This window comes from Notolabrus celidotus, chromosome 19, assembly GCF_009762535.1.
Source record: "Notolabrus celidotus isolate fNotCel1 chromosome 19, fNotCel1.pri, whole genome shotgun sequence".
NCBI classification, from domain to species: Eukaryota; Metazoa; Chordata; class Actinopteri; order Labriformes; family Labridae; genus Notolabrus; species Notolabrus celidotus.
The window spans coordinates 29,523,469-29,547,767 of NC_048290.1; the positions used below are offsets into that span (position 1 = coordinate 29,523,469).

Here is a 24,299-nt window from a genome sequence, read left to right on the forward strand (position 1 = left end):
CTTATTGGGCTTGAGTTTGCCATGTTGTGCTTTCAGCATATTTTGGAGCTTGCATTGTCTTTGAGGTTACTCTGGAGACTTTTGGGGACAGTATTTGTCATTGTTTAGGATTGTTGCAATATAATAGATATACATTTGCATAAAGCACTAATGTTTGTCCACTCCAATGCTATGAGTATTAAAAACTTGAAATATCCCTTTAAGGCAGTGGTTCTCAAAGTGGGGTCCTGGGACCCCTGGGGGTCCGCTAACCATAGCGTGGGGGTCCGTGAAATAATTAGAATACATTTCTAATAAATTATAAAATTGTGCTGTGTCATTACAAAACAGCATATACACCATTGTTATGATACCATTTGGTGGCTTGTAGGGATATGTGACTCTTGCTACTGTTAATTTTCTGAAAGTGTTTAAGATCAATTACTTGAAAAGTATAAATGCTGTCATGTTGAGTCCACAAGGAATGAACTGACCCTCTGTTTTAAAGGATACAAGTGGTATTTACTTGATTCAAATTGAAGTGTTATCTGTTTATCACTATGGTACAGGTCTGAAGGATTTACATTGATACGTTTTACAATACAAATAGTTCCAAGGGAAACTAAGAGTGCAAATGGTAGTAAGCATGTGCTTAGTCTATGTTACAATTATGACGGGGTCCTTGGACAATGTTCTCACCTGTAAGGGGTCCCTGGCTCCAAAAAGTTTGAGAACCCCTGCTTTAAGGTATATTTAGAAGAGATAAAATTAGGGATGCACCAATCCTACTTTTTAGGTCCCTATACCGATATCGATACCTGGGCTTTGGTATCTGCCAGTACCGATACTAGCCAATCTGATCCTGGTATTGATTTAACAATCTTTATTCCTTAATGTGAGCATAGAATCATGTTTTGGCAACTTCAGGCTTTTCTGACTTGATGGTGAACTGTACTTGGGTTCCAAGTACTAAACCAGAGGCTGGGATCCCTTTATTTCAAGGATCTGGAACAATTAAATCCAATAACTGGTCTGTTTTTTTCACACTTTGAATCCATTTATAGAAGGTTTCTTGCTTCTTTGTAGTCAGCTACAGGTCAGGTAAACTTCTTCCTTTGGGCTCCCATTATGATTTTCAGGGTGACTGCCATCCGTCGAAACATTAGCACTGCACATGTTTCAAGTTTCCGGTGGAGTTCTTAAAAGAAGTATGAAATGCAGCTAAACTGCAGAGCTTCTGTAGTTATCCTCCATCATGCTCCCCAGGGCAAAAGCTGCACAGACCAGTCTGCGCTGATGATGTAGGAGATGCACATGGCTGTTGTAAACACAGAAAAGCATAGAACTGAGATGAATAGATCTGCCATATGGATCGGCACTATATATCGGCCCTTTGTCACTGATATCCGATCTAGCTTTTTGAGTCCGATCTAGCCGATATCTGATACCAGGATCGGATCGGTGCATCCCCAGATAAAATACAACTGTGCGATTAGTTAATGGTGAATAACTATGGACAATCATGCGATGAATTGTGATAAATATATATACAGTATATATTTGACGTACCCATTTTTTTTATTTAGAATTTGTATAACCTGGTTAAAGTATATATGTGATACCATATACAGACATTATATTATATCATTATACATTAAAGGACCAGTTGGTTTCCTTCAGCAAAAATCTGTCAAGTTTCTGTGATCATTTTAAGATGTGTTCAGAGTACACCTGCCTCATGGTTAGATGAATAATGGATGGACTTTGAACACTTTGGTTGTAGATGTTAATTTAAGCTGACTGTCTAATAAACTAATAAAGAACCTTAAAGCCTCAAGTGTTGTCATCAGAAACTGGAATGCATAACCTTTAGTTGACATACCTTAAAGGTCAGCGTCATAATGAATGCTTTGTTTCCATTTCTATAGGTGCAAACCCCTACCTGACGTTCCACTGCTCCAGCCAGGGCACTGTGCTGATAGACCTGGCACCTGACGACAAGGAGTTCCAGTCTGTGGAGGAGGAAGTAAGCAAACACACTTTTAAACACACACATCCACCTTCATTCACAGCCCAGACACCGCTATTTTCTTAACGTTACTTCCTGCATGTCTTTATAGCACTGTGATGAATAATTCAATGAAGCCTCTCAGTGGGTTTGTTATGATTTCTATCACTGGTGATTTCAGCCACTTGGGAAAGGACAAACCACACAGTTGTACAGATATGAGACGACATATCAATATGACCGCCCTCTTGACTACATTTGTCTTGTAAATTAAAGCAGTAACTCAGAGAGACAGCTGATAGTAGTCTGAATGGTTGAAAATGTAATGAGGATTGTCAGATATTAACAGAAACTTAACAGGTAATTTAAACTGAATATCCAAGCACTTAAAAAATGACTGACACGTTGTCTCTCTGGCTTGCCTCTAACAGCAGAAAATGTAGGTTAAGTTCCTCTGCCTGTAATACACTAGTTTTCTATCATCATCAGTCATTCCAGTTATTAGGATGATACAATGAGTAAGTGAAAGACATTAATCACTCACAGCTGCTGCAGCTCATGTTGTATTCCACTTCATTTTTCTCTTCGTGGGCTCAGTTCTGTCTCTCTCACTGCTGATGCCACACTTTTGCAACTGCGATCATCTAAATTTCCCACAGGCATTGTTTGGATGTCCACCATGATTGAATAAGCTGCAGATCTACTTCATCACTGGCTGAATCTGCCCTGTAATAACAGTCCTCCTGGGTGATCATATCACAAGTGGACAGCTTTAAATACATCTGTTCACGCCTGGTATTAAAATGCTATAATGCGTCTCTAATGACCAGATCTCACTTCCCTGCATCATATGCAAATAAACATGTACATCATTTCTTTATTATTGAAAACATTTGACCATCATCTATACCACTTATCATGTTAAGAGTCATAGTGGGGCTTAAACTGACCCCAGCTGACACTGGAGGAGACATTAATAATCACTTGTATTATATATTACGCTTGTGTTATATTTATCATAAAGAGGGAGAAGTTAAATACTTGATTAAAAAAGACTGTCTTTGATCATCAGCCTGCTGTTACTCTACAGTTCTGTGCTTTATAACTAAAGTGTATGAACCCCAACAGCAGACTGGAGCCTCTGGTAACAATGACAGAACTGACAGATACTTCTACAATATATATGATCCCCCTTCCTCTTTGTCACTTCATAATGACACTCTTATGCATAATCTATAGTTTCTGCAAGCTTGGAATAATATGAATAATAGTGCAAATAAAAGAGTTTAATGAAGTTTCGACTCAGACAAGAATGACGGGCAAGTAGTCCGTCACACTGACTCTTCCCAGTTCATGGTGATGAGGCAGTACTTCAGGGTGGCTTGGAACACATCGAATTGATGCCTTAGCATTAAGATCTTGCACTTTGTGTCCTGTTAACACCGGGTTTTAACCAGTAAATGTGATCCCAGTTGGATCATTCAATTCTGTAAAAGAAAAAGGAATACATTAATACTTGGGTGGAGAGGGCATTTCGAGGCTGAAGATTGTATTGCTTTCTTAGACTGTTTAATGCATTCAGTTCAAGTTTATACATGCATCATGATTGATCAAGTGGCAACATCTGGCCGGAGGAATTGAAGCCAATGCAGAAGTGTTAAAAACTGCAGTTTCTTGAGTGTCCACTTGAGGCTGGTCCCAGAAGTATCGGACACCACATACACACCAGTTAAAAAAAGCCGATCTTTACAGCAGAAATAAACATGTTTACAGCCTGGTTCAAAAAATGATTTCAGTCTGAATAGCTCATTTTTCAATTGGCACCCACTGTACAGGGGGTGACTTTTGTCATAACACGGCAGCTGCAAGCTGTTGGGGAGGAGGCTCGGAGCCCGCCTCTTTACCTCACACTAGCTCGACAGAAGTAAGGTTGAGTTCAGCATTTCCAATATGGCTCCTGCCGATGATAGACTTCAAAACAGTGCTTCAGAAACAGATGGGTGACGTCCAGATACTACGTCCATTTATTATACAGTCTATGCAATTGACCTGATAACAAGTAGACAGCTTATAGCACAGGATGTTTATCGCCATATTCTTAGCATCCTCCTCCTCTTCCTTATTATTCAGAGCAACAGTGATGTTAATTGAAAGGCTACTTGCCTTATTAAATACATATCAATCATACCATACAATTCCAAACTTGCATTAGAGTCAATTCATTCAATCAATCAATCTTTGTTTGTATAGCACCAAATCACAACAAACGTTATCCCAAAACACTTTTACTAACAGAGCAGGTCTAGACCACTCTATGTTCAATTATTAACAAAGACCCAACACCAAGACAGGATAAGATCCAGTTCCCTCTTACTGACAGGACCAAGTCTTGTCTCATCTTAATCCACCATGAGCATTGCAACTCACAGTACACAGCTAGTTACAGCGGCAAGGAAAAATATCCCTTTAACAGGCAGAAACCGCGAGCAGGACCAGACTCCTGTTAGACAGCCATCTGCCTCAACAGAGTTGGGGTTGGAAAGAGGGATAGAGGAGGATGAGAGAGAGAGAGAGAGAGAGAGAGAGAGAGAGAGAGAGAGAGAGAGAGAGAGAGAGAGATCATAGTGGCCTGTGCAAGAAAACTGGGGACCAATCATCAGTAATGATTTAGGTAATGATTAAGAGGGAGGGTGCATTATTTTTTGAATGAGGGATGATCTGCACAGGCAGAAACCTCGAGCAGGACCAGACTCCTGTTAGACAGCCATCTGCCTCAACAGAGTTGGGGTTGGAAAGAGGGATAGAGGAGGATAAGAGAGAGAGAGAGAGAGAGAGAGAGAGAGAGATCATAGTGGCCTGTGCACGAAAACTGGGAACCAATCATCAGTAATGATTTAGGTAATGATTAAGAGGGAGGGTGCATTATTTTTTAAATGAGGGATGATCTGCACAGGGTTGAAAGAAAAGGGTAAGAAATGGTGCCAAGAAGAGCGAGCGAGATGTGACTTATGATTTGCTTTATTTATTTATGCAGCATAGTAAGTATACCTATATTTCACAAAGGAGGCAACCATAGATAAGACAGATCTGTCTGATTGTTACTGTTAACAGACTTCATTCTGCAATGAAGTTGATGCTCTCTACTGATAAAACGACAAAACTGTAGATGAAAGTCAAAAAGTTTAACATCTCCTCTGAATAGATGTATTCATACTCAGCCTCCTCTCTGCATAACCTCTATCTTCTTTCTCTGCACATCACAGATTATGAATATGTTTGTCTTGTATAATGAAAATGATGTAGGCGATACATTTGAAGTTAGATCCCTTCACAAGAGGTCACTATGACACATAAGAAGATGCATTCTAGCAAGATGCCTTTTAATACCAGGTGTAAAAAAATGGCCACCCTGACTATTAAACTAATGCAACCAAACAAATCCTGTAGTGAATCCTTGCTTCATAAATTATATAATGTTAGTTTGTTCAAACAGTGAAAAGACAAGAAGTTGATGTATGCAGGAAAAAAAACCCTGTCAGCAGCGATGATGGGTAATCTAAACTGAACTGCTCTGAATATAAAGTGACCCTTGGGCTGCAAGGGTAGAACATGACTCATCACCGGGTCTCTAAATGCCAATGCTGTCTAGAGAGCTGCATGAATCATCTTCTTATTTTTATCCAGATGTATAGACAAAGCATTTCGTAACAACGTTACATCACTTATATTTCCTTTTTCAGGCTCATAGATTCCTAACAGGTGTGTAATTCAGAAAGTCCCCTGTTTTTATTTATTTCTAATTCATTTTCCTCTTCAGCTGCAGAGCACTATCAGAGAGCACCGTGACGGAGGCAACGCAGGGGGAGTCTTCAGCCGCTACAATATCATTAAGGTGTGCACTCAACACAAACACACACACACACAAACACAAACATACATTGTACACAATATATTCCTCTATTGATGACAACAAAAAAGGTATTTCATTAATTAACAAAGACAGAGTGTTATTCAAATTTGTTAATTTCATCCAATATACTTACATTTCTTAACTCTCTTTATTTCACTCCTCATCTCTTCTTTCTTTCTTCCCTGCAACTGTACAGATTCAGAAAGTGGTGAATAAGAAGCTGAGAGAGAGATACGCACACAGACAAAAGGAGATTGCAGATGAGAATCACAATCATCACAACGAGCGGATGCTATTTCATGGTAAAGTTACATTTTTGCTATTTATAAGCACGGTTGATTCCTTCAACTAATTTATATCATCAAGTAATTCAACCGTTCTTGTTGCTTTACTGTCACCGGCTGGAGCTGGAGCTGGGAGAAAATGGAATCAGAAAACCAGGATGACCAAGTTTGATAAATTGCACCCATTGTTATTTGTTTGCATCTTAGTCCCTCCTGGTGAGGCTTTCTGAAGAGAAATACGTTGTCCAATAATGTGAAGCATTAATGATGTTGTGATGTGGCATCTGTTTCTACACATAGCAGAAGCAGATCACAGCTGGATCATCTGTTAGTTTTCTTAAACAGATGTGTTTTCAATTAATACTTAAAGTTTCAACTGATCTGATTTTATTGCGCTTTCTCATCTCTCAGCCTGTTACCTGCAATCCTGTAGCAGCCTGTTTCATACACTTTGTAATGGGATGCAAAATAGCACAACTTCCTGTAAGAGCAAGTAGATGCCAAAATAAAAGGACTGAGAATGCATTGATTGTAAAAATCAGGGCTGAGAGCAGTACCAATGTTTTTCTCATTACCTCTTAGGAATTCATTGAGGAATTCATTTTTCAAACGCCCAATAAGATCCGATGTATTGTTGCTGTCAGTCCCTTTTCTTGAAATGCCACAGGAACATGTCGTGCGAACTGAGGGTCTGATCTTTCTCAGAGACGGTGTAAATACTCCCACACTGCCCACGTGTTCTTTAACGTTTGACCGTGAAAACAAAACAGTTTGTGCAACAGATGACTTCTTCTGCTGCTCGAGAAAAAGCTCTTCTTTGAATCAGCAGTCAGGTAAACTAGCATGCCAGCACTAAACTGATGCAAAACAACAGATAAACACTGGCTACCAACAACGAGTCATAGCCCATTATATTCAGATGGCCAGTGTTGATAAATAGTGCAGCTATCAGTTGTTAATGATGTTAAACCGATGCATTGGTGTGTCCCTATGAAACAGGGGTGTCCAGACTTTTCAGGCCGCGACCCCTTAAATATAGGTGCCAAGACCCCCCCGCTGTGCCTCGTTGTAATTAAATGTTGCTTCATACTTCATTTAGCTAGTCTGCAGAAAATGAGCCTAGCTACAAACACATGTGTCTGTGTTTCCTGTGCTGTTATGAATTAACCTGCTGCTACTGATGCTTTTGTCAATATATTAACAATGGGTAAAATATGCAATTTTAGATGACATAAAACAAAACTAAAATTCTGGAAGACTTCTTGTGACCGCCCTTTAGTGTCTCATGACCCCGCAGGCGGTCCCAAACCCCACTTTTGGGGTATAAAAGACTTGGACTAACTTAGTGGTGTTGCTGTAAAAGCAGTAATCTACCTTCTCTTTGCAGCTAAGATTTAAACATATCTCCCATCTCGTTTCAGTCTCTTCCTGTCAGTTGACAAAAGTCACACACAGCTTGGACCTCTACTTCAAGGTTCAACCGTTTGTGCACTCTGAGCTTAACTCCACTTTGTACCGCAATGTTTTCACTCTTGCAGCTTGACTGTGAGCTTGAATGAATCTCATTAATCTTCCATGTTGCCTCTCAGCTACTCAGTTTAGTCAGGAAACAACCCTCAGGACTGCAGCCGTCTGCTGTTTCTTTACACAGTGCTGGCTAAAAAGAATTCCAAGGATGTTGTTTGACTTTTTTTGATACCTAAAATGATATGTCTGGCACCAATGATCATTCTGTCTTCAAAGTCTCTTGGATCATGGACTTCCCGAGATAAAACTTATTCAAACAGTTTCTAGATGTCCCCACTCTGTCGGCAGTCTTTGTGCTTTTGTTTGCTTTTGCATTCCTTTATTTTTGATTCACTGTTTGAAGAGGAGAGCTGTTTGGGCAGTTTGTACAAGGGGAAATGCACTTAATGCAAAACTGACAACTCAGGCTGTTTTTCTCTAAAAATATAAAACATTATTCGGGAGGAAATAGAGCACTTAAAGGTGACATATCATGCAAAATTGACTTTTTAATGGTTCTCTACCTGAAATATGTTTCCCTGGCATGTCTACAAACCCCCCCGAGAATGAAAAAAATCCATTCTGCCCCTGTTCTGATTTCTCCACCTTTCTGTAAATGTGTGTGAAACCAGCCGTTTCAGACTTCAGTGTTTTTGTTACGTAACAACAATATCCGGTCTGTCACGGAGTCAGAGCTCGGAGCTTGTTCAGCCCATAGACTGTATAAAATAATACTGAATCCCCCCTCCGTTTTTCATTACCTGCACAAATGTGTGCTAACAAGGAGCTTAGGAGGGAGGCATGCTAGTTGTAGGCTGTCTTAATAAACACAAAGGTCGGTTTTACTCCACACGTCTGCAGATTTGAAGATCTAGTGGATGATTTTTATTTATCATGGATAAGTGCTAGAGCTAATTAGCATAGCCACATAGCTACATGTTCATAGCTGTAGCTGTAGCTGTATCTGTAGCTGTGTACCAAGACACACGTCGACACACTGACAAATAAAACAACAAGAAACACAGAATCTGTGACCAATCCTTCAGAAAAGGTCCTGCTGCCTTTCTGGTAGATGTCGGTTTTACTCCCCACGTCTGCAGATTTGAAGATCTAGTTGATGATTTTTATTTATCATGGATAAGTGCTAGCGCTAGTTAGCATAGCCACATAGCTACATGTTCGTAGCTGTGTACCAAGACACACGTCTACATACTGATAAATAAAACAACAAGAAACACTAAATCTGTGACCAATGGTTCAGAAAGGTCCTGCTACAGGCGCCTCTCCGTCAGGATCAGATTCTGGATCAGATTCAGAGGGTTGAAGTAACGTGATCTCTGAGCAGCCGTGTATATTCAGCCAACATGTTAACATTAGATCAACGTGCTGGAGAGCCGAGACCACATCCACTTCCTGAGGGGGCGTGGTCAGAGGGAAAACAGAGTGTTCTGAGGAGGACTGAAGAAGAGGGTTTTTCAGGCAGACCAAATTCTGATTTCAAAGTGTTTTTTTGAGCATAAACTTTAAAGACATGTTTTGGGGACCTCTTAGACCAATATATATTGATGAAAAAAGCGTGATATGTCACCTTTAAGGCAGATTCTATCGCTCCAGTCAGGACCACTCTCGTCAAAAGAATTCATTATTTGCAATGCAATAAGTTATGTTTGGCGGTATGGCTCTGAGTTCCCTGCCCTTCCACAAGCCTGAGGTTGGGAGAGCACACCTCCCCTCTCTTTAATATGCATTTGAAAAGCCAAGGCAGGGAGAGCAGCAGCAAAGAGCTTTACTTCATGGCCTGCCTGAACTAACACTATGCTCAATTTTGTGCACTTGGATGGTAAAAAAATAAATAAAAGACACATGTATTCTTTTTTCTTATTTTAGGTTCCCCCTTTATCAATGCCATCATCCACAAGGGCTTTGACGAGCGACATGCCTACATTGGCGGCATGTTTGGTGCTGGGATCTATTTCGCTGAGAACTCCTCCAAAAGCAACCAGTATGTTTATGGGATTGGTGGAGGCACAGGATGTCCCACCCACAAAGACCGCTCCTGCTACGTGTGCCACAGGTGAGACTTCTTGCAAGTTCCATTGAAATAGATTGTCTTTGCCACAGGGGCATGTTTTCCTTCTCTTGTTTGCATATCATTGGATTAGTGGCCTTGACAGGAGTCTGTGCTCTCTGAGGGGCCCCTGTAGTTTACTGCAGATGGATTCTGAGCACAGGTAGAGAGAGCAGGGATTAGCCTTTTATCAACTAAGTAGGTACACTGTTGTGTTACTGCAGGAGGATAACACAACCCTTTATCAGTCGCACAGCAGGGGGATGTTAGCAGCAGGGGTGATAGCGCTTCAGAAAAAAAGGAGAGAAAATACATAAGTAAACATACACAGCTGCTGAATTCACATCATTGCACATTATGGAGAAAGGATCTTTGCAATGAAAACTTCAGACTTTAGTATCTTCTACTTGGAGCCAGGTTTTTTTAAGTCTGACATCAGCAAGGGAGAATAATCTGCACAATCTTTCCTTCACATACTGCAGATGAGGCAGCCTATTACTGGCAGAGCTGTTGCTTCAGAATGTCCTGCATGGGATGGGATGTGTTCTATATCAGGGATGATCAAGAGAATCCCAGGACAGAGCATGCCTCCTTATCTCTTTCCACCGACTGTTAAGATGCTGCTTTCCTAACAGGCCATTCCAAGGAAGTATGTTAGGAACTACTGGAAGACCTGAACGTCCTCAGCAGATAGTCTGCTCTCCTTAGAGGGTGCATTTGTTTAAACCATCCTTTGGTTCAGTTGAATATGTAGAGGGGCAGAATGACACTGGATCATTACTGGGAATTGGACGTTTTTGTGTTTGACACCTTATAAAAAGTGTCAATATCAATCAATCAATCAATCAATCAATCAATCAATCAATCTTTATTTGTATAGCGCCAAATCACAACAAACGTTATCTCAAGACTCTTTTACAAACAGAGCAGGTCTAGACCACTCTGTTAAATTATTAACAAAGACCCAAAACCAAGACAGGGTAAAACTCAATCTTATCTCATATTAATCCACCTTTAGCATTGCACCTCGCTATACTTAGCTAATTACAGCGGTGAGGACAAACTTCCTTTAACAGGCAGAAACCTCGAGCAGAACCAGACTCATGTTAGACAGCCATCTGCCTTGACCAAATCCATTTATGGTGAATTGATTCTTTTTTGTGTTTGCATTTCAGACAAATGCTGTTCTGCAGAGTGACGCTGGGGAAGTCCTTCCTTCAGTTCAGTGCGATGAAAATGGCCCACGCTCCCCCTGGACACCACTCTGTTATAGGACGACCCAGTGTCAATGGATTGGCGTACGCAGAATACGTCATCTACAGAGGAGAGCAGGTCAGTCTCTCATACTTTCATTACCACAAACACAGTTCTAATCTGTTCTGTTTTTTTAATACATTTATTTTTAATCTAGTAATCAGTTAGTGGGACTTATAGGGTTGCAAAATTCCAGAAATTTTAAAAGTTGGCAACTTTCCATGGGAATTAACGTGAATTTATGATAATTAACGGGAAAAAAACAGAAATTGACTAAATTGAAGGTTGGCTCTTAATAGGGAACTTAAATATAGTTGGGGAAAATATATTTGATCATAATCCTGACTAAAACAACCAGATTCATGCAAGTACAGTTGAATATCTCTGCTATTCCTTAATCACATGCACATAGCACACTGCTTACTGCAGGGCTATTGAGGCCACGCCCCCTATATTCACTTTTTTTTTTTATATTTTGAAAGGGACTTTGTGGGATTGCATTGTTGTTCATTTTTGAATGGGTTGGGTCAGAGGGATGAGTAATATTTAACTCAACATTCATGTTTTTGTTCTTCAATGAAATAATTGATTGTTCAATAAAATATTTAACACTTGATGAAGTTCTACTTACAAATAAATCTGTTTTAATTGTATTATTTTGGATGGATGTCTGCTTATAACAAAACAAATATTTATGCTTGAATATGATACCTTTCCATTAAATTACACTCAATTCCCATCATTTCCAATTTGGAATATTTTCCAAAATTCCCCAGCTTAACTTCCCATGGAAATTTACCAGAAATGTTCCACCCCTTTGCAACCCTAGTGACTTATAAAGTTTTAAATTTCCCCCCAAAACATAAAATGACCAATTAATATATATAATAATCATATCTATTAGATGTACTTGAGTTCATCCCTGTATAAAAAAGGCTTTAACTCTAATTGAATTATGTCCTTTGTCCACAGGCTTACCCAGAATACTTAATCACCTACCAGATTGTGAAGCCGGAGAGCCTGGCCACACCTGCCGCCACCCCAGAGCAGAAGTCGTAGAAATCACAGCTGGATTTAAAAAAAAAGACCAAACTGCAATGGACTAGAACCAGTCTGAACCCGGAAGGTGTTTCAAACTTCAGACCCAAAAGTCAAGTTTCCAGAACTGAACTAGAAGTGGACCAAGCAGTAGTCGGACGACCCTCGGAAACTAAACGTGGAATGTGCTGAAACAGAGGAAGCCAAGAGGAAGAGGCAGCAGTATCTCTTAGTTTCAGTGTGCGACACACGCAGGTTGCAAAGCAGCAAACAGCAAAAATCTGTCAGACTTGTTAATTAATACGATTCGCAGGAGGAAATGTTCTGGTCAACATTTCTGAAGGTGCACTGGTAAGCACTTTAGAGATGTGCAGGCCTCTAACCTGATTGTAGAGCAAGCCTTTGGAACGGGATATTCCATAGCAAAACAAACATCCCTAATTCTGTACCTTTCCACCGCTCATGTACTCTGTTCCCAGTTTTTAATGTGTTGTTTCAGCTATTGTGTCCCATTTCAGCTCTGTGCATCATCAACCATAACAAAGGAACATCCCGAGGCCACTTCCAAAAAACAATCGTCGTGCTGAGAGAACAGAGATCCAGGACATTTTATGTTGCAGCTTGTTACGTTTTCAGCAGTGAGGCGCATGTAAACAAAACACAGTTCGCTGTGTTCTCTCACATCGTCTCTGCTGTAAACAAACAAGAAATTATAGAACGAGTGTGAGCAGGAAGAAGAGAAACAGATTGTAGCGCACAAATACCCAGAAGTCAATAAGCAGAAAACAAACAGGAGACCACAATCCACTGCTGTTGCCACTACAGACTCCTGTCCTTTCACTACATGTTCATAACCGGGACCATCTTCCTCATCCAACAGTTTGTGTCCACTTATGACTGAGCCCAGCAGAACTTCAAATCTCCACTGAAACAAACATGTACATCACAGATTTATTGAAAAGAAGTTCTAATAGCAAGCAGCAACAACCTACCAGACTGTGCTTGGATGAGTCTAACAACCATCTTTGGATTAGATGCTCATATGTTGCCTTTTTCTTCTTTTGTTGGTATGAAAGTGACTGTTACTAAAAAGATGTAGAGACAAGTGTTGACAGTGCTGTCACTCTCTACAGCTGTGTGTCACTCCTGCATACTTCCATCTGGAGCGTTTTTATGTTTGTATTTAATGTCTATCAGAGGGACCCACATTTCCCCTTGACTGTTGTTTACATGCACCTGCTGCCTTCTTCTCCATTTCCTCTTTATGTGTTACTGTTGCTGCCACCTAGAGGTGAAAGAGAGAAACTCAGTATAGAGTTGGAGAGTGTAATTGTGCTGTTAACCCGGAGGCCGTTTATACTGGGATTAGGGCTGTCATGATACCAGAATTTCACCTGACAATTATCGTGGTCTTAAAATTTACAAAAACAACCAGTTTGTTACTTTGTAAACCTTACTTATCAAAATTGACCTACATGGCATCATAGCAATGTGTCTTGACATAGTATTTGTTGTGAATTGGCGCTATATACATAAAGATTGATTGATTAATCATACATTTCTAATGCTGTTCTGTTTTTTTAATGATATCACCAGCGCCATGACTGAAACTTCTAGTTAAAGGGAATCTAATGTCATCTTCTGAGTGTGATTCTGTTACACCATAGCCTCAAACGCCTCAAATTATGCCCCCTAGTCCTATGACTGAATCAGTTACGACTGTTATTGCCTTATGCTAATTAGTATTATTAACGGTTGTTGTAATTTCTGGTATATTTTGACAGCCCTAATTGGGATTCATTCTGCAAAGTGCTATGTGTGAGATAAAGGATGAACTGCTCATTGAAATGACTTGACTGTGAGCAAACCACGTGTTTAGCCCGTAGCTTCCTTAGGTTCACCCAGCATAATAAAATGAGCATTCATAGCAGCGGTACACACAGAGTCACATGACCGGTCATCACAATCATCATTATTCAGAAACATATTGCAAAATGTATAGCATGTACCAAAACATAATGCTCTGATGAATGCTGTTTCCACCTTAAATATATGAATGATTTTTTTCACCTTTTTAAATACAAGGCATGTAGATTGAAAATCAGTTGCAGGAAGAAAAACACCTGTACACTAATATAAAGCTCAGAGGCTAACATACTCCCCCTGGTGGCTGACTGTGAAAAAGTCAACTGAGTGAGACAAACAGAAAACTGATCCAACTGTCACTCTGTCTCTAGATAAGAAGAGGCAGGTGTTTTCATGGTCAGCCACTAAGAGCAGGACGTCAGTCTCTGGGGTTATTGTACAGGTGTAAATCTGTTTTTTAATCTACATGCCTTGTATTTGAAAACATGTTTAAAACAAATATTTGTATATGTGAAAACAACATTTATCATGGCATGTTGTTTTGACAGATGCTATACATTTTGCTACATTTCTGAAGTGGTGATATTGGGATGACTGGTCCTGTGACCATGTGTATTACTTACAGATGATAATGCCCATTTAGATACGCTGGGCAAACCTGAGGTAGCTACAGTGTAATACACAGTTAGCTTACAATGAAGTCACAGTTAAAGCTGCTGTTGGTCACAGAGTAAACATCTGTTCAGAGAGAGGGACTTTGAATGTCAACACTATCCCTCCCAACCAGATTTACTCTTAGCCCTCCAACACCGATAGGTGTGCGCTATCATGATAGGGCTGGACTCATAACCAATCGGAGGATGTAGTAGGGGCCAACCAGAACGGAGGATTGGAGATTAGCTATGATTGGTCCGTCATAACGGGAACAAGGGGAATAATAACATTGTTTGATACAAAGGCATTGGAATACGCAAAGATTTCACAATAGTCTCAAATTACTTCACTTACTGATGAGTACAGATGGGCATTATGACCTTTTCTCCAAACCCAGCAGAAACAAAGTAACATTTTTTACACCATTCCAACCAACAGCAGCTTTAAGGAAGCATTTCATTGCACAGGTGTTCATCCTCTATCTTCTATATGTGAGTTCCTGCAACCGACTGGCACCTGAGAATGCATGTTATCTGTGAAAGGAGAACCCTGCTCATGGTTTACCAATGATGTGTGTTTTAGTGGGGATTATTCCATTTTCATTTGATTCCTCCCATGTCTCTTTTGTTTCTGCATCATTGTTATACTGCTCAACTCTTAACACAACAAGCAAATGTGAAAAGTGATCAAAGTCCCTGTATCTACGTAGACAATGCAGCAGACTGGTCACAAGCTTCAACAGATATTTATAGAAGCAGAAATGCGCAGGTTGTACATAAAGATAAGCTAACACGTGTGTATTAACCTCTTTCTGTGACAAACTAACATGTTAGTCCAACCTCAAAGCAAGATTAACAAACCCCTCACACTACCTGCTGTACACTTCAACTCTTTGTCTTATACTGATCATGTTTTTAGGTTGATGTTTTATTTACAATGACTGTTTTTGACACTGTACAACACACAGGACCATATATGAGTTTAGTTTGTATCACCATCAGATCATGTAAAGTCCATGAAGTTCCTTTAAAGCTAGCAGAATGAGAAGAAATGGCCTTAAATGTTTAAGAGAATGAGGAGAGTGTTGAATGTTGTGTTGAATTAAAATCAAGTGGCAGCGAAAGGGAAAGAAGTTCATTCTTTCTATAGCATTGTTAAGCTAACCAACAGCTCTGCCTGGCATTATCAGCCTAAAACTTATTACAGGCTATATTTTAACTGTTTGTTCCACCTCTGCATTTTTCCTCTCAGTTTTGCAACACGCACATTTAACAGTAATAGTTCCTCCCTGAAGCAATCAATGATATAACAGTGTTTTTGAAGCAGCACATTTCAGCCAAATATAAATAATTGCAGACAAATATTAGGGAAATTGAATAACTAAGTAGCAAAAGTGAGGGAAAAAATTAAGCTTGAAATCAGATTTGAATGGGAGAAAAAGGTTCAAAAATCTGCATCACTGAGTTGAAATATGGCTTCTTGTGTCCATTTTTCAGGGAAGGAATTTCAATTTCTCCTGCCTGGAGGATGTTTCTCTATCACATAAAATCTACATAAAATAATTGTTCCAATAAATCAGTTCAACTCTGACATTTCACTCAATGCCCTGAACTCAGCTCACAAAGCTCTCATTAGATGTAAACAGGTGACCAAGTGTTTCCTGAAGACCAATCAGAATGTTGTGTTTCACTGTCATTCTAACTCCCTCTGTGTTGCCACCACTCACAGTCAGCTCTGGGGAGGGCAGAGGTTTCAGATGAGGTGGCAGCATCACTGTGGGCTCTCTGCATACCGAGCAGGTGGAGTTTATGGTGTTGACCTCGTTAAGGTCACAGCACTGTATGATTTAATAGCAGAAAGCTGTGAGACTGTACATAAACTAACTCCAGATGGGCCTTTTAACGGCTCTTTTATGGATGATTCTGAGTTTATTTTTCTTTGCTTTGAAGGACTTTTCAAAGACTTTTTTTATGTGATAACTATCTGAATTGTGTTGGAGCTGGTCCGTCTCTATTTATCTGTGGCAAAAGGCCAGTCAGCCATCCTGTTGTATATAGTTGAAAGAGGTGTGAGTGTGTGTGTGTGTTCAGTCAGTCAGTCAGTCAGTCAGTCAGTCCATGGCTCACCTTCTGACCTGCCTTCTACAGAAGTCACAAGTTTAATGAACACATTTCCTCTCTGTAATGTTTGACCTCCTGTTGTACAGATGCTTGTACAGAGCTGCTGATCAGCTAACATGTGGAACAAAAACTCATTCTTGTACAGAAGAAAGTCCTTAATAAAAGATCTTAAAGTGTATCTTGTGTTATTATTCTTCATTTTATCAGCACCATAAAACTAATATTTGGGTGTATCTTAATATTATTTACTTTGTTGCTATTTTTCTGAAAATGTCCACGATTAACTGTGTGCTGTCACAACAGTCTTTTTAATATTATTGTATATGTTATGTTTGACTGACATAAGAAAGCAGAATGAGATTTGAACAGGTTTGTACAGATTTAACCACTAGGGCTGCAAAAATCCACGTAACCTTCAAGTTCCTCACTGAAGCTTCAGACAAGAGTACTATTGTTATTATTATACATTACATATTATTACCAGTATGAAGAGTTTATGGCTGTCTTGGCACCTTGTATTGCTCAGTTAACTGTTTCTCATTTCAGGTAAGGAAAAGAATCATATCTCAAATAATATGACCCATCTTGGACTATGCTGATGTTGTCTATCAGTGCATGTCAGACACTCACCTTAAGCATCTCAACACTGTTTTTAATTCTCTTTGTCGTTTTGTTTTATGGTGTCCATACAGAACACAATATTGCCTCAATGTAGATTCCTCTGAGCTGCCGTAGACGTCCTCCTGCTGTGGACGATCTGGACTCCAGCTGATACGGACGTGCTGGACTCCAGCAGCAACAGCTTCTACGACTCGTCTCATCACTATCACCTCTCTCTCTTACTCCCCTCTATCTGTCTTTCCAGACCCAACTCGGTCGAGGCATGATGGCTGTCTAACATGAGTCTGGTCCTGCTGGAGGTTTCTGCCTGTTAAAAGGAAGTTTTTCCTCACCACTGTAACTAGCTAAATACTGTGAGGTGCAATGCTCATGGTGGATTAAGGTGGGGTCAGACTGAGTCTTATCCTGTCTTGGTGTTGGGTCTTTGTTAATAATTTGACATAGAGTGGTCTAGACCTGCTCTGTTTGTGAAAGAGTCTTGAGATAACGTTTGTTGTGATTTGGCGCTATACAAATAAAGATTGATTGATTCATTGATTGATGTTTGAAACAACTCAACTCAACTTTATTTATAAAGCACCTTTCATACATAAAAACATGCAGCCCAACGTGCTTCACAGAGTAACAGACAGTCAGAAATGGTAAAATTATAAAAGGCATGATTATAAAAGAAATACTTAAAAAAGAAAAGAAAATCAATTACAGTAAAATTAATAAAATAAGTAAGAGTGGAAAGAAAAGTTAAAAATAAGGTAGAGTTAACACGATCAGATGAACACATGAAATAAATAAGATAAATAAATACATGTTAAAACAATGGTTTAGATGATAATGATTAAAATAATAATAATAATAATAATAATAATAATAATAATAATAATGAAACACTTAATTGGCTTCAGCCTAAAACAAGAAGACAATTTCCCTTTGTTTATAAATGTGTCCATATTAACTGTCCGCCCTGTCTAAAAGAGTTCCTGGTTCAATATTCATCTTCATATTTCCTCAGACACACACAGCATCCCTTCTTCACTGTCCCCACAATCCATAAAGAAATTGGTCTCAGGTCATTCAGATACAAAGCTCCATCCGATTGGAATAATCTACCCCTTCTCTTAAATCCATCACCTCCATCCACTGCTTTAAATCAAATGTGTTTTATCATTTAAAAACAAGCTGTTCCTGTTCCTGTTTCTGACGTGTGTTAATGTGCTTTATTGATGCCTCTTTGTTTTGTTGAAGCTTCTATTGTCATGGTTTTGTTTAATGATGGGGTGCTGGGTGGGTCCAGGAGTGAGTAAGGGTGAGGGAGAGCTGTCTGTGTTTGTGTATTTGTGTTTGTTGTGATTTACTGTTTGGTGTGTATTCATTTGCTTTGTGTTTTGTTGGGACCCCCTTGAAAACGAGATGCTGCATCTCAAGGGGCTATCCTAGAATAAATAAATTACAAATAAATTACACATTACATTATTGGATTATCAAATCTATCCCTAATAATGCCCAGAATACTTGGAACACCTCAAAACAACAACCCCGAAGAAATCAGATGTGTTTTTGAGACATCTATGGACCAACTTTTATAAAATTCATGTTTGTAGACTTAACATATATATATATACACATACAGTGGATAGTGAAAGTCTACACCCCCCTGTTAAAATGCCAGGTTTTGTGATGTAAAAAAATGAGACCAAGATAAATCATGTCAGAACTTTTTCCACCTTTAATGTGACCTATAACATGAACAATTCAACTGAGATATTTTTTTTAATCTTTTAGGGGGAAGAATAAAAAATAATAATCTAAAATAATGTGGTTGCATAAGTGTACACACCCTTTAACTAATAATTGTTTGAAGCACCTTTTGATTTTATTACAGGACTGTGTTTTTCTGTAGGAGTCTATTATCATGGCACATCTTGATGTGGTGATATTTGCCCTTTCTTCTTTACAAAAAAGCTCCAAATCCATCAGATAGTGAGGGCATCTCCTGTGCACAGCCCTCTTCAGATCACCCCACAAATATTCAACTGGATTCAGGTCTGGACTCTGGCTGGGCCATTCCAAAACTTTAACCTTCTTCTGGTGAAGCCATGCTGTTGTTGATTTGGATGTATGCTTTGGTTTGTTGTCATATTGAAAGGTGAAATTCCTCTTCATCTTCATCTTCCTAACAGAGGTCTGGAGGTTTTGTGTTAAACTGACTGGTGTTTGTAACTGTTCATACTTCCCTCCACCTTGACTTAGGCCCTGGTTCCAGCTGAAGAAAAACAGGCCCAAAGCATGATGCTGCCCCCACCATGCTTCTCTGTGGGTCTGGTGTTCTTTATGTGATGTGCAGTGTTGTTTTTATGACAAACATACCTTTTGGAATTATGACCAAAAAGTTCAACCTTGGTTTCATCAGACCATAAAACATTTGATGCTTTTTGGAGACTTCATGTGTGTTTTTGAAACATGTTGCTGGGCTTGGATGTTTTTCTTCATAAGAAAAGTCTTCCGTCTTGCCCCCCTACCCATAGCAGAAACATATGAAGAATAGGAGAGATGTTGTCACATGTAGTACACAGACAGTACTAGTCAGAAATCCCTGCAGCTCCTTTAATGTTGCTGTAGACCTCTTGGAAGCCCCCCTGAACAGTTTTCTTCTGGTCTTTTCATCAGTTTTGGAGGGATGTCCAGTTCTTGGTCACTGTTGTTCCATATTTTCTTCACTTGATGATGACAGTCTTCACTGTGGTCCATGGTATATCTAATGCCTTGGAACATGTTTGTACCCTTCTCCTGACTGATACATTTCAACAATGAGATCCCTCTGCTGCTTTGGAAGCTCTCTGTGGACCATGGCTTTTGCTGTAAGATGAACTGAGGACATGTGATGAAAATCCTCCTAGAACAGCTGATCTTTATTGGGATTAATCAAAGTCACTTTAAATTATGACAGGTGTACACTGACTATTTGTCATGAGTTTGAATGTGATTGGTTAATTCTGAACACAGCCACATCCCCAGTTATAAGAGAGTGTGTACACTTATGCAACCACATTATTTTAGTTTTTTATTCTTTATTCTAAAGATTTTTTAAAAAATTAAATTGAATTGTTCATGTTATAGGTCACATTAAAGGTGGAAAAAGTTGATGATTTATCTTGGTCCCATTTTGGTCTCATCACAAAACCTGGCATTTTAACAGGGGTGTGTAGACTTTTGCTATCCACTGTATACACATACATATATACATATACATACATACATATATACATACTAACACATACGTATAAAGTATATGTATATACAGACATATATACATATATAAGTATATACATGTTTACATATACACAGATATATACATATACATACAGTATATATATAAACATATGTATATACATATATTTAACATATATATGTATACAGATGTATATACACTGTATATACATACATGTATACATATACATATACATACATAGACTTAACATACATGTAGATATACTGTATATATGTACATATATATTTGTGTAAAGTCCACAAACATGAAGTTTATAAAGAGTAGTTTTTGTTGAAACTGAACTTATATATACTTTATATATCATATACTATATTGATTTACTATCATTATGAGAAAATAATCTGCAACTCCTTGAAATGGTAATCAATATAGGTGCAGATTAATCCTCTTTTATTCAGTGACACAATAAATTCCATTGTCCAGTCAGCTCAGTAGCATTAAACCATTAACAGAGAAAGAGCAGCAGATGGTGATGATTATATTGCAATATGTATTCAGACCTAGCAGACCATGAGGATCATCTAAACATACAAAATGGGCCGATTTAATGTCTTTGCTCAGATTAAAAAGACAGCTGTCTTAAAACTCCATTTCACTCTGTTTGCTGTTCTATTCAGAGGATTTTTTGTGTTTGTTCAGAGATGAATAGATAGAATGACAAAATTGTTTGGCACCTCAGCTAATCCTTAAACAAAGAAACACTTCACTTCATCAACTGCAACAATCATCAGGACTGAAGACGGTAAAAAAAAATCAGATCATCAATAGCCGCACAGAAAAAGAGATCCCACCAACCTGCTTTGTAATCCATTTAAACACTGGAGGATGTGTCATACTGACAACACAAGGGTCAGACTGGAGCCAGTTGTTAGAAAAAGGAAAAAAAGTTATCCTTTGTTGTGCTATTGCATTATACATCTTTGAAAGAGCAAGCCTGCCAATTTAAAAAACAATGCAAAAATTCATTGTGCATTGTGCCAAGATCTGCTCCAAAATTAAAAACAGCACATTTGTCCAAAGATGTGAACATCTATACTAACTTCGAAACAGGAAGGATAATAATAATAATATGGGCGATAATGCATGTAAACCACTGAACGTGTAAAGTTGTCATGGCTTCACTAACTGCTGTAGATGGTTGACTTTGCTAGGTATCACAAAAAGGCTGATATTGATCCATACCATCATGGCCATACCCACAGCCATGATACACTGATCAGCTATAACATCATGACCACCTGCCTCATGGACTCCACTATAGACCTCTGAAGGTGTGCTGTGGTAACTTACACCAATAGGTTAGCAGCCCATCCTTTGAGTCCTGTCAGTTGGTCTGTGGAGCTTCTATGGATTGGACTTGGTTTTCCATCATCAGATGCTCAATTGGATTGAAACCTGGGGAACTTGGAGGCAATGTCAACACAGTCATGTTATTTCAGGCCAACTTCTTCCCTTTCTCTGTGATCCATTTCACATACATTGTTATCAATGAGCGTTGGGTGACCCTGTCACCAGTTCATGTTTTGCATTCTTGCAGCACTCATAGGTATTGACTATCACAAACCAGGAAATCCCCATGAGCTGCAGTTTTGAGGATGCATCGACTGAATAATCTACCCATCACACTTTGGCCCCTTGTTAAAGTCTCTTACCTCACTTGCCCATTATTCCTACTTACCAGAAATCAGTTTTGATGCAAACTATTAACTTGCAGCTGTACATATCCCACCCAGACGATAATAAATGTTATTCACCTCATCTTTCTGTAGTCATAATGTTTTGGCTGAATGGTGTATTTCATCAAAATTTAAACTGTGACAAAATGTATTATAAACTAACAGATCCAGTTAGTTATTTAGTTTTCTTAACCTAAAATATTGTAACACAAAGCGCTGTACATAAAAAAAGATAAAAATAAAATAAATTAAAAAATAAATTAACATAAGAAGATCCCCCCCATCCCCCATCCCATCCCATCCCCAGCCCCGACCCCAAGCAACCTTACAATCCACATGTAAGGTTAAGAACATATGCAAAACATAATAGTAATTAAAAAGATAAACAAATAAAAAAATAAATGAAAAAGAAGTTGCTGAAAGAATTGAGGAAATGACATCTCAATGAGGGAACACTGTAGGTAAAATAAGATGTTAAAACTCACCAAAATAAAATGAATTACTGAGATAAAGAAACACTAAAATATTAAACCAGTGAAATAAAACAGAATAAAATATCAAAATGCTGGTAATCTAGTAAAATGAGGTAATCTGTAAAAATCCTAAATTGAGATCAAATTAATAGCTAAATAAATAATTAAATAATCCACACTAAATTAAAGAAAATAAATCATGAAATAAAAATTAACTGAATAAATATTACATACAGTATGTGTCTATAATAATTTAAAATAAGACAGTATATTTTTTTAAAAAGTGACAAAAACTTGAACTAGATAATAAATAAAGTAAAATAGAATAAGACTCATAGACTTCATGGTTAAGGAAGTTTTCCACCTTGAAAAAAAAGTCCATGCATAAAGATTAGATGTTAAATCTCAGTTAAATTACATACATCACTCTGCTTTTTGGTATCCATGGTCTGATGAAATACAATCAAAACTTGAGTTAGTAATATTAGTTAACCACAAAATTATTTTACATACACATCTTATTCATCTCACTTCATTTTTGTGATAACAGGATCATTTTCTAAATGTAGAATGCATGTCAGGTTAGGGCCTCTGTACAATGGGTTGTGTTTTTTGTGCCTCTGTTGCCAACGGTGACAACATTTACTCCAAAGTCCACACAAACAACACTTGAACAAAGTCAAGGCAAATGCAAGCAACCAAACATACCTTGTCAGCCAACATTTGACTCAGGTCAGATGACTTGAAGACGACATTGTTTCTCTTTTTCTGTGTGAAGTGAAATTGGTTAGATCTGTAGAGTTTGTTGTTGTAGTTCCTGCTCTTATGTTAACAACTTTATCACATGTTCCTGACACTGCTGCACAGTTTCTTTTACATATTACAAAATCTGAACTCTTTGCACTCGTTTTTGAAGGATTACAAGTGGTTTTAATATTTCAAGTTATTTCTTAGGATGATAGTGATTGTTTTTTTCATCCAAGATACAGTTGAAGGGGGTTACATTTTGACGCCAATATCCAACCTGTATGTTACAGTTTCTGCTGCAGAGGCATAGGCTATTTACCAAGCACCTATAACTTTGTAAGTGTGATCTGCAGGAAGTTGGGATCATTCAGTATGAGTAAGTTTATTAACCACACATTTTCTATCCATAATATGTACACCTGTAGTCTTCTGTTTATGTGTTGTAGGAGTCTGCATCTGAAACTTGATGAATGAAGACGAGTGAACATTCTAACCACCAGAGTGTGCTGTAGGCTAACATTTTATTTTGAGAAAGACTACACCGGTATGATTTTCCTCCAGTTTTCCACACAGAGGCTAGCCGATCATTGAGATCACAAACAACACTACGGTTATAGATTTCTAATTTTACTACATTAAAAATCCGTTTGATAATATTCTTTATTTTCTTTATTATATTGTAAATCAAATTTAGATACAACTAACATATGACTGAATATTTCAAGGGCAGGGGCCCAACACCAGACATTAATATAAGTATATTTTTATCATGTGTCTCTTAATGTGGAATTTGATGATTAAATCTCATT

At 38.5% G+C, this 24,299-nt stretch overlaps 1 protein-coding gene across 4 annotated transcripts in view; it reads left to right on the plus strand.

The window, feature by feature from the left end:
* The window catches only part of LOC117831117 (poly [ADP-ribose] polymerase tankyrase-1-like), a 175,665-nt gene extending 158,800 nt beyond the window's left edge, over window positions 1-16,865 (plus strand). For 2 of the 4 annotated variants that reach the window (XM_034709639.1, XM_034709641.1), the window contains 6 exons: window positions 1,908-2,005; window positions 5,805-5,879; window positions 6,094-6,199; window positions 9,575-9,761; window positions 10,931-11,087; window positions 11,982-15,690. In XM_034709639.1, the coding sequence (XP_034565530.1) occupies window positions 1,908-2,005; window positions 5,805-5,879; window positions 6,094-6,199; window positions 9,575-9,761; window positions 10,931-11,087; window positions 11,982-12,068 (710 nt within the window). In that variant the 3' untranslated portion in view covers window positions 12,069-15,690. Of the gene's footprint in view, window positions 1-1,907; window positions 2,006-2,646; window positions 2,755-5,804; window positions 5,880-6,093; window positions 6,200-9,574; window positions 9,762-10,930; window positions 11,088-11,981 lie in introns of those variants that run through there. The other 2 variants (XM_034709640.1, XM_034709642.1) reach the window with 2 other exon arrangements.
* The last annotated feature ends 7,434 nt before the right edge of the window (window positions 16,866-24,299 follow it).